Here is an 11830-nt window from a genome sequence, read left to right as displayed (position 1 = left end):
AAACCAAGTCTTTAAAATTTTTTTTATTGCATTTGAAGACATTTCCAGGAAATGTTTGTGTTTGAAGCCTTGGCTAAGTGATCATCTGTACTAGCTGTCAGATTTCTCTGGCACGATCCCATTGCCTGCAATGGTGTTTATCAAAACTAAAAATGCTAGCACATTGAATACGCCAATACACACCCAGTGGTTTCTATCAAATATTTCTTCAGCTAGGAAAAACCCAAAGGCAAATGCTGAATATATAGTACAAATCAACATTCTTCACAGAAGAAAACAGTTTGAGACTAATTTTCTATAACACATTACCTGCTCATCAGTTCTTAATTTACTGCAGTTATTTCAGGATAAGATTATGCTCCACTACCCACGGTTTCTCAATTTAAAAAAAAAGCAAAAACCTAAGTTCTAAAGGTGTAAACAAGTACACACATAGAATTTCTTGTCTGTGCATCTTAAAACAACGGGCACAGGGAGACAGGACAAATGTACACTGAAGTCATTACTGGTCACTTGGATTTTGCTCACATGTCTAGTGGTCCTCTACAGGTATGGTAAATGACAGCATAAACAACCAAGTCTGACAAGCTCCGCCTGTGCTCCGTGAACTGCAGTCCACTTCCTGCATGCGTTCATTCAGCTCCTGCTTGCTAGGGAAAATGCTCTCTGCAAACTGTACAGCACACATGTGTGGAGCAGGAGGACCATCTGACGAGCTCCCCCCCGTCACTGACATTTTGGGGACCCAAGTTTGTACAATAAAAGTTTCCAAAATCTTTTCAAAGCTCCAGTCTTTCCTGTGACAGAACTTCATTCTGCAGTCCCCTTCACCCACGGCACGGCCCCTGCCGCATCTTTCAGAGGTTTAGTATCTGTGAAGTTTTCTGCAAACCTCTCTCTTGCTTTGTCCCAGTTCTTTTTGCTCTTATTCTGGAGAAAGTGGAAATCATCAATTGAGGACGGCTTCCCTGTACCCAAGCCCGCATGTGTCCGTCGAAGCTGAAGCTGGATCTATTATGAAAGTTGAACAAAGAACTTGTTTTAGAACCCAAACACACAAAAACCTGCTATGGGCCACTCTGGGTAGAGACGGCTTCCTATAATTCTTTGACACATTAAAGGCTCATGTGAGGAAAACACATCAAATGCATGAATACATATAGGAATATATGTACTATTTTGATGTGGGAATCCCCTCTGTGTGCTGTCATTACCATTAATAAATACAGAAACTGTCTTGGCCTGTTGATAGGGCAGAACATAGATAGGCAGGGAAGACAGAACTGAATGCTGGGAGAAAGAAGGGCAGAGTCGGGGAGGAAACCATGGAGCCGCTGGAGACAGATGCTGGGAATTTTACCCGGTAAGCCACAACCTTGTGGCAATACACAGATGAAATGGGTTAAACTAATATGTAAGAGTTAGCCGGTAAGAAGCTAGAGCTAATGGGCCAAGCAGTGATTTAATTAAAATAGTTCTGCATGGTTATTTTGATTCTGGGTGGCCGGGACAAACAAGCAAACGGACTCCTTACTACACTATTTCCCACGGAGCTTAAGCTCACTCACTGTGTCTGCACTGTCTTGCCAGACCTAAGTACAGCTAATTCTATTAAAAAATAGTCCTTAGACAGCCAAGACCTTTTCAATTGTGATGAAAAAGTCCCATTATGTTTAACTAAGTTTATGCTTTATTTCAGCTGCATTCATAGCTATACTGGACTGCTCAGTCCACAGACACAGGAGGGACACACTGGAATGGTGCAGAGTATATCATTCCATTCTAATCAAAACTAAAGGCCATGGTCTATTTAAACCACTGCCTAGCCTCACCCAAGTAAATGTACAAGACTAAGCATTAAAATGGGTAGAGGAGGCCTAGGAGTCACAAGTGTCTGCCTGGCATGGAACAAGGCTCTGGGTTCAGGGTCCAAAGCTGTGCACCCAGAGCCATGAAGAGAATCAATCTGACTGCTGTTTATTTCTATCAGGAGATGAGGGCTTCTCATGTTAGGAAGCTACCAGATGGGTGCCTTGTGTAAAGCTTAGGGCTTTACCTACAGGACACCCTTGAATATGGTTCTTATCATGCCCACCTTACACAAATGATGTAACTTCAAACACGCCCAAAGACTCAGTGATAAGGCCCATACATACTCAGGGTCTAATAATAAGACATTCTTCCCATCATGCTACAATAAACATGAGAAAACTGACACATATCCATGCTGGTGGTCTGTCTGTTTTGGCAGTTTATCAAGTACTACGTAAAGTTCTACTGTCAAAAGTACTTTAGAGAGAGAGAGAGTTAAAGAAAACTGTTATCTCCTATCAACTATGGGATTACAGAATTTAACTGATGCATTGTTTTCTAGACATTATTCTTTGTATTGTACATACAGAGCCCTGGGTTGCTTAAGCACAATAGATTCCTCAGCTAATGCAGAATCTGCCTACAGGGAAACAAACACTAATTGGTCCTGCAATGTTCAGCAGCAGACTAGTAAGAATGTCATTTAAAAATTTAAAAGGACTGAGAGTAGCTTGGCAAGAGAGCTTCTTTAACATGTTGAAGGCCCTGGGTTTAGCACCCGACATGGTAAAACAAACAACCCAGAAACCCACACAACTAAAAAGCACAAGAAAACGTTTGACTCAGGAAATAACACTTTAACAGACTTGATTTAAGGAAAAAAAAAAAATCTAACAAGGCTTTCCCAAAACAAAGCCCACATGTGTTAAGTAAGAACACAATAAAGGCCTTAATTGTTTCTGTTCTGGGTTACTACTATAGCCCCAGAGCCTGGCAATGTACAGTCAAAGATTTATGAATGAAAGAAAACACATCTTACCGGTGTTTTCATTCCTCCACCATCCTTTCCCAGGCCCTCTCCCTTTCTCCAACCCATCTTCTCCAACATCTTCCGGCCTTTGTTGCTATCTGTAATTTCACTGTAGAGGAAAATTAAGATGGTAACTGATTTATAAAAACTTTTAAGGCCATATGTACAATAAACTCCTGCATTAAAAGTAACTGGTACAGCTACTTTAAAAAACTGATAACTCATAAAGTAGAGGACACAAATTCTACTCCATAGATGCAACTAATGGAAATGCACGTAATGACATATGTGCAAGCAAGCAAACCCAACAGCAACAAATCATAAGCAACTCACATTAATGAGATACCCACACACAGAGAGACTGAGGAATTCATAAAGGAAGTTCTATGGCAATGAAAGGAAGCTGTATCAAACAAAGCCACACTGGACAAAAGAATGCAGAGGCCACATGAATACTGCACTGCTCCAGTCACTTAAAGCTTCAGAGTCAGTGGAAGCTCTGCTGTCAGGAAGAGAACAGGGCGGGGATTAGCACAGGTCAAAGGTTACTGACACTTGTGCACTTCTTGTCCATGAAACGTGCATTCTCAGTGAGCTGGATTTCCACAGTTCCACAAGCTAGAACAGCCAGCACAGAACAGTATGACTTTCTACACATAGGAACGTACCAATGAAGGGAAACAGAACCCTTTGTTCCCTACTTGCATTCTGTGTGATGGATTTGTTAATGGGAGAGTTTTGATTTTGTTTTATTACTGTCTCACTGTGTGAGAGTGGCTTTTAGCTTCTTTTATAAAATACCAAGTGACGCAGGCCAAGTTGATCACTCTTTCCATCTAATGTAAATCTAATGTAATCTTCATGCTCTCCAACCTAAGAAATGGTCTATTGTTACCGTGTCTGTCCTGCTGCCTGCTGCATCTAGTTTGTAACACTGCATTTCATCAACTGATTCCATGCAGAGCAGGACATCCCATTCTACAACTGCAACTATCTAAACTTTATACTGGTATATACTGTGTTTTAATAAATAAAGCCTGCCTCAAGAGCAGAATACAGAATGTGACACTAGTCAGCCATACAGGCCAGGCAGTGGTGGCGCACACCTGTAATCCCAGCAGCCACACTACTTAGCCATAGAGGCCGGGTAGTGATGGTGCACACCTGTAATCCCAGCACTATAGAGGAATATATAACAGGAGGAGACAGGTCTGTTATTCAGACTCAATCTGAGGATTCATGGAGGCAGGACCACCTATTTTTGGTCTGAGATAGAGGTAAGAGTCAGTGGCTAGCTGCTTTGTTTTCCTGATCTTCAGGTTGAACCCCAGTATCTGTCTCTGGTTTTTCATTATTCATGCTACAACCTGGTGTGCACAAGTGGTACAGTTTGAGAATAAGGGAGAAAAATCACAATTTTATAATTTTCATTTCTGCATGGAAGATTCAATCTGACTCAATCTAGAATGAAAAATAATGCAGCCAATTTAATACAAAGTGTGGTCATATTATAGTCCTCAAAATCACATTTTTCATGTTGATTATCAAAGACACTTTACCATAAGAAAAGAACTAGTCAGTCAAAAAACATAAGAAGAACCATCATACAGGTGTCAGTCAACACTCACGAGTGAACAGACGCAGGGGCATCATCTCTTTGGAAAGTTCCTTCGCTTCCAACCTGCTCCCTGCGTTTTCCAGCTCTGTCTTTATATTTTGGATTCTTCAACGCTTTTTCATCTTCGTAGTCTGTATTCTTAACCATCACAAACCATTGATTGAGAAAAAAGAAAACAAATAAAAATATAATTTAGTAAACATGGTTCAATGGCAACTCTCCAGACATGAATGAAAACAAGTGGCTATCTATGCTGCCTGTTATTAAACATGCTTTCAAGTTGTATCACAAAATAAACAAAACAAAATTTAAAAACAAAACAAAACAAGGAGATAATATGCTGAAAATCCAGTCTACTTTTCACTTGCTGCTGTGGCCTTCTATCGTCATATGAACTAGTATTCAATGGCTCAACGGGTAAAGGCACTCGCCCTGGGGCCTGGAGACTCGAGCCCCATTCCTATTCCTTATGAAAATGGAAGAGCACCACCTTCACAGAGCTGTCCTCTGACCTCCACAAGGCACTGTGGCATGCATGCCCACATACACATCAGGTGTGCACTCATAATAATAAAGCCTGAACCCCTAGGATTGAGAAAAAATCTACTTCCCCCTTCTCTAGGGATCCCAAAGAACCTGACACAGTACAGCAGGCTCATGGTAAAGGTGCAGGCACCCAGGTGTGGTGGTAGCACCCAGTCTCAACAGTCCCTGCATTTTATAAATGGTACTCCACTATAAGACTACAGCATGGTTTGTTTATCCATATTTAAAATACATCTGAATCTCTCTCAGTTTGAAAGTGTTACTAAAACACAAGAACAAACATTTGCTATCAGGCTCTGTAGAAAACTATTGTAAGCTGGAATGACAGATACACCTCCAGCCCTTTTAACTTTTAAAGTTACCACACTGTGTTCCCAGAGTAACCGCACCATTCAACACTCCCACCAGCCATACAAGCATACAAGAGCATCAGTTTCCTGAACAGCCTGTGAATGACTGGTACAGCCATTCTATAGATGCTCACTGATATCTCACTGTAGTAATCGCTGATATTTTTCTGGGGGGGAGGGGATTGTCTTTACTTTCCAACAGTATCTTCTTTGGAAAGTGTCTGCTGAAATCGAGTACCTTTCTTTTCTTTTAAACATAGGGTTGCCCCCACCCCACAAACTCATGTATTTAACACTTGGTCCCCAGCTGGTGGTGCTGTTTGGGAGGTAATGGAACCTTTAGCAGGCAGAGCCTTGCAGGAGACGTATGTCTCTGAGAAGGGCTTTGAGTTCTTAGCTTTGTTCCATTTTCTGCTCTCTACCATGTTGGACTGGGAAACAGGCAGGGCCATGGAGATGGTCCTTGCCATGCCCTCTTAACAAAAAAGAAAAACAACAACAACAAAAAGATCCTTGTCAGAAAAACATTTCAGATACACAATAGGACAGATTCAGACATAAAAGGCCTCTAAACGAGACACAGTATGTTTTAAAAATGTAGAGTAGGCGTGGGAGAGAGAAAAAAAGAGTATAGACAGTAATAAAAAAATAGCTTTAAAAAATAAAACAAAGTCTTTAAAGAGACAATAAAAGTAATATAAGAGTACAGATAGTCATAGATTAAAAGAGTAAAGAAAAATGAGCCATGTAAAGATGAAAATGCACAGAAAGTCTGGGTTATGCATATTATTGTGTTTTCTTTAAATTTTTTGACTGCAGAGAGACATTTGTTTCTGGGGGCTGATAAATTAATTCAACATAAAGGTATCTTAACTTCAAAATTTGGGTCTAAAGATATGTTACTTTGAAAAAGAGGATCTGCTTTTGTTTCCACAGAGGATGAGAACCTGTGAATTCCTTCCAGGCTAATGTGATTTGACAGGACAAGACCCCAAAAGGTCTCCATGAACCCTAAAAATACTTCATCCAACAAACAGCTGGAAGCACTTTGGAAAAACTATGCCCAAATTCCCCAAACAACTGTTTATAAATGTTTTCATTTAAAGAGGGGTATGATATAGAAATAAATACTTTACATTAGTATAGACTTTGGTTTATTGATACAAATTTAAGGTCAATTTGGTATATGTATATTTCTATTTTTATTTAAGGTATGTGTTTATGCAGCTCATTTAAAAATGTACGTATAATTAAAAAATACAGATCAATAGTCTTCTATAATAGTCAAATTTGTAGTCACGTTAGCTAAGTTTTCTAGATATACAGAGATATATTTCAGTTAGATAGATAATCTTCAACACTTTAAAGACCTACAGAATATGGCATTTAAAATGATTTAAGAACTTGGACTTTTCTCAACAGTGAGACATGTCTGATTCTGGCAGCACCAGTCTACTTCAAGAGGATGATGGGCATCAAAGAGCCTCCTATGGAGTTTGTTAGCCATTTGGGCAAGAAATTGCTCTTGCCTGGAGTGCTTCATGGTATTCTGTATGAACTGGACATGCAGGAGCCAAAGAAAAATGACTGAGAAACTTGCTAAAAAGAAAGTGAGATGGTCCTTCAGGATTCCCTGCTTCATGAAAGAGTCTACCAGACATTCTGCAGGACACAGAAGAAAGCAACTGATGAACTTTGCCAGTACAAGGCAGAACAGATAGATCTTCTTATTTCCTGCTTCACGGAAAAGTCTGCCAGATACTATGGGCCTGTAGGCTGACAATGGATCCCCAATGTTACAAAAGAACTTCGGGTGACTGTCCAGGCAGCAAGATGTCTCTGTCAATTCTAGAACTTTGCTTATAAAGTTGTTTATAATGCACTTCCTGTTTATTTAAGTAATAGTATATCTTTCTGGGGTCTTTGAAGAGTTGAAGGCAGATAGTTATAGTTTTCCTTAGTAATAATAAAAGATAAATTAGAAATAAAACTTTAGACTCAAAAAGACATGATAGATAATATTTTCCTTAATTAGCCAAATGTAAATGGACTAAATATTATTACTGCAATTCTTACTTGATACCTGTCTTGTTATACATAATTTTAATCTGTTAAAGTTAAAACATTCCTTTTAAAATTAGACAGAAAAGGGGAGACGATGTGGGATTCCCCTCTGTATAAATAATATGTTTTATTAGCATTGGCTAATGAAGAAGCTGCTTCAACCTATGGCAGGGCAGAATATAGCCAGACTGGAAGAGAGATATCTATATATATAGAGAGAGTAGGCATAGTCAACGAGACATCATGTAGTTGCCATAGGAGAAAGAAGCCTGAACACTGGAACCTTACTGGTAGGCCACAGTCTCGTGGCAATACAGATTAATAGAAATGGGTTAATTTAAGATGTAAGAGCTAGCTAAAAATACACCTGAGACATCGGCCAAAGAGTGTTGTAATTAATATATTGTGATTATTCAGGTCTGGGTGGCCGGGAATGAACAAGCAATCTCTGCTTACAGAGCCTGGCCTGCCTCTGCCTCCTGAGTGCTGGGATTAAAAAGGTGCACCATTATGCCTAGCAACCCAATCCTTTCTTTCAAAGAAAGATTTCCTGAGGTTAGGGATATAGTTCAGTGCTAGCATGCTAGAGGTCCTGAATTCAGTAACTAGTATTGATGGGGACAAATTCCCACAAGTTGTGTTTCTTTCATTCACATTTTAAAGACTTTGTTACATTTACATTAGTCAGTCATTTTTGTGTTTACCCATGTGCTAACCCGCCCCCATGGAGGTCTGAGGACAGTTTGTGAGAGTCAGTCCTTTCCTTCTACCATGTGGGTCCCGGCACCAAACCTGGGGCCTCAAGCTTGGCAGCAAGTGCCTCTACCTAGTGAACTACCTTGCAAACACATCTTACATTTCTACGTTTACATCAGTAACACATTTTACAAGGTATATAACATGGACCAACACTCTTCTTGTTCTTATCGTTCACTCTTTGGTTTCTGTTCTTTGAATTTGGCCATCCAATCATTCTAGCTAGCACCATTTGTTGGGGGGAGAGGGGCAGGCATGCTTTCTCCATCTCATTATGTTTATATCATTTTAAACATCAAGTTTTCTACATGCAATGCAAATACCTGGGTCTACTTCTGGACTCAATTCAGGTCCACACAGCTGTGCATCAGTGCTTGCAGCGGCATCTTCCCCTTCAGCTGTTTAGTGAATTTATTGGAAACTCTGTCTACTTAAACATAACCGCTACATTTTCAACTCCAACTTCAGCAGTTATGAACACCACAACTACAGACATTACCTAAGTAGTCATGGTAAATAGCACTTAATCATATTTAATGTGCTTAGTACACTGAACAAATGAAACAATATCCAACATTGTTACCTGCAAACCATACTTTACTCGTATTTTCTTTAGTGCTTTTCTTCTCTCCAGCTCCTTTTCCTCTTTACTTAATGCTGGACCAACTAAAAGGAAAAACTGAGTTTGAATATAATAAACTTTATAGAAAACTAATACTAAAAAAGCACACTATTTTATCTCACTTAGTGTATTTTCTTGGAGATTTCATAATCTTATTTTTCAGTATAGTAGAATAAAGTTCCATTGTGTATATCATATTTTACTATCCATTCATCAGCAAGTGGAAAATATTATGCCAAGATACCTAACACAGGACCAGAAAAAAGACAAAATGTCTTTTTCAAATTATAAATAGATAAAATAAGACAAAATGTGTTGTTCACTCTGCTATGTGAAAAACTTTAAATTTGTCTACAGGACCAAGAAGGCAGAAAGGGACCGTGAGGGGGGAGGGCAAAGTGGGGCACATGTGATACAAGAAGAGGATTCCAGCACTCGGGAGGCAGAGGCAGGCAGATCTGTGAGTCTGAGGACAGCCTACTCTACAGAGAGTTCCAGGACAGGCTCCAAGCTACACAGAGAAAACCTGTCTCAGAACACCACCCTCCCAAAAAGAGAAAGAAGGGTTAAATGTTTAAGTGTGGATGGGAGAAGATGAAGAGGTTAGAATGCAGGTTACTCAAACCTTATAAGGATATATGAAAATCCCTTCTGGAAATCACTATTTTGAAAGCCAATTTAAAAATACAATTTCTGGAAAAGACTTTAAGTCGAGGCACCACACACAAGTGGACAAATGCTCAGCACTGCAGCAGCACTCACAGAAGCGCCTCCTGTCCACAAACCCCATCACTACACTCAGGGGGGCACATTCACCTATCTCAGCCCATGGCAGAGATACGAAGGGTGGGAGGTGAGGGACAGGCCACACTGCATTTTATATACTTAGGGAATTAAAGTTCTAAAAAGTATCACAGCCACACTTAGTGTGTTCCACGTACCAAAAGGCTCGCCTTTCTTATCGAGGCGAAGGTGAGCTCTGACCTGCCCTGGTTCACAGCCATCACAGGTCTCGCTGCCGGGGTGAATGTGGAAAGACAACACAGTCTCCCCAATTTTCACCTCATCACCGTGTTCAAGGACGTAAGGATCACTCTTAGTTTTTGGCTAGATGAGACATTTTTAATGAAACAGAAAACACAAAAGAGTCACATGGTTACATTTTATCTATGGTAAGAGATGTTGATGATAATGAGGAAAACCCAGGAAAGGAGACACATGCACACTTATACAGCTTGATGGATGGACTGTGGGAAACACTCTACCGTGACAGTAATTTAGTGGTAGAATATGTATTTACCCTGAACCAAACTCTCGGATCAATCCCACAGTTCCCTATAGTATTCCCCAAAGGCTATTTATAATTTTGATCTTATTAAAACTCACCAATTTTCTTACCTACCAGCCCACTCTGGACTTAATCTACTAGCAAAACATATAATCACAGGAGAGTTACGTTAGGAGGAAAGTGCCTTCTTTTAAAAAAATTTACCTCTGTGTGTGTGTGCTTGCGCACACGTGCATGCAGAGGGGGTTAAGACTGCTCAGAGCCAGAGCTCAGGCAGGTGTGTAACTTGTTACATGGGCACTGGGATCACAACTCTGGCCCTCGTGGTTGCGCACTGAGTATTCTTAATCACTGAGCCACCTCTCATCCCTTCATGGAATTTAATTGCCTTCTTTCACTTTTAAAGCACAAGAACAAGGCCTCCATGATGGTTTAGATGATCAACTTGACAGGATCTAGAAGCGCTTATTGCCTCTGGGCACACCACGTGGAGAGTTCAGGGTGACCTCTGGGCACACCACGTGGAGAGTTCAGGGTGACCTCTGGGCACACCACGGGTAGAGAGTTCAGGGTGACCTCTGGGCACACCACGGGTAGAGAGTTCAGGGTGACCTCTGGGCACGCCTGTCAGGACCCACCTCAACTATAGGCAGCACCAAGCCACGGGCTAGGATACTAGACTGAGCAAACAGGAGGAAGTGAGCTCAGAGCTAGCATTTTCTCTCTGCTTCCTGAAGACTGACAGAACACAACCACCTGCTTCACAGCCGGGTCTTCCTCACCATAATGGACGGTTCTCTTCCTTCCTGAGTTGCTTTGTCAGGATATTTGGTATTCAGCAAATCCCCAGTTTAGCATTATTTTTATTAACACAAGAGAAGGGCACAAAGGGCAGCTTGGGATGCCTAATGGTCCATTGGAGGCAGGGCATCTGCTTAATATGCAGGAGGAACCTGAGCTAAATTCACAGCAGCACGCAGGAAAAAAAGAGGGCCACCAAAGCTGCTTATATGAATATTCATTTGGTCCTGGGCCAGTGAGATGCAACTCCATGAAATTATTCTGTGACCTCCACATGCATGTGAACACACGAAAATTTTTTAAGAATATTTAACCTAAATAAATTTCATTATACATTCATACCTAAAAGTAGCAACAGAGACAAAACTAGAAGTCAAAACCCACCAGATCAACATCTACTATATATTTTTTTATCTAGCCCTTTCTGGAAATTTCCAACCGAGTTACGCACTTGGATTTGAACTCTGATCTGAACCAAATGTTATTTATAAGGACCAGGACCTGAGCCCTAACAAGGAAGCTGAGGCAATTAGTACATACTCACTCACCTGAAGAATCTGTTTCCCGTTGACAACGGTACCATTCTGGCTGCCCTGATCCACAAGGACGTAGCTTTGTAAGTCATGGTCGAAACAAATTTCTGCGTGAAACTTAAAGAAAAACAACCAAGCAATTATAAAGCACTGCACATTTTTAACTCAGAGCTAATTCACTAGTGCGCAATGGTGTGGCTATTAGTCTTTGATCATTTCTCTTGCATTTCTTTTAATGCTTTTCTCAATACAAATTATTACAGGTCTCTGATAGAAAATATGGAGGCGCCGGGCGATGGTGGTGCACGCCTTTACTCCCAGCACTCGGGAGGCAGAGGCAGGCGGATCTCTGTGAGTTCGAGACCAGCCTGGTCTACAAGAGCTAGTTCCAGGACAGGCTCCAAAGCCAC

The 11830-nt window shown here is 40.7% G+C and overlaps 1 protein-coding gene across 1 annotated transcript in view; it reads right to left on the bottom strand.

Annotated features, from left to right (window-relative positions):
- The window catches only part of Aggf1 (angiogenic factor with G-patch and FHA domains 1), a 27444-nt gene continuing 15614 nt past the window's right edge, over positions 1-11830 (bottom strand). The window contains exons 9-14 of the mRNA XM_005356468.3: positions 11436-11537; positions 9740-9905; positions 8760-8842; positions 4471-4598; positions 2852-2951; positions 1-1011 (exon numbers count right to left, since the gene is read on the bottom strand). Coding sequence (XP_005356525.1) covers positions 811-1011; positions 2852-2951; positions 4471-4598; positions 8760-8842; positions 9740-9905; positions 11436-11537 — 780 coding nt within the window. The 3' untranslated portion in view covers positions 1-810. The remainder of the gene's footprint in view (positions 1012-2851; positions 2952-4470; positions 4599-8759; positions 8843-9739; positions 9906-11435; positions 11538-11830) is intronic.

The sequence above is a fragment of the Microtus ochrogaster genome, chromosome 19 (genome assembly GCF_000317375.1).
Source record: "Microtus ochrogaster isolate Prairie Vole_2 chromosome 19, MicOch1.0, whole genome shotgun sequence".
Taxonomy (NCBI): domain Eukaryota; kingdom Metazoa; phylum Chordata; class Mammalia; order Rodentia; family Cricetidae; genus Microtus; species Microtus ochrogaster.
The sequence above is the reverse complement of the archived record's forward strand: the minus strand, read 5'-3'. Positions and strand labels throughout refer to the sequence as shown.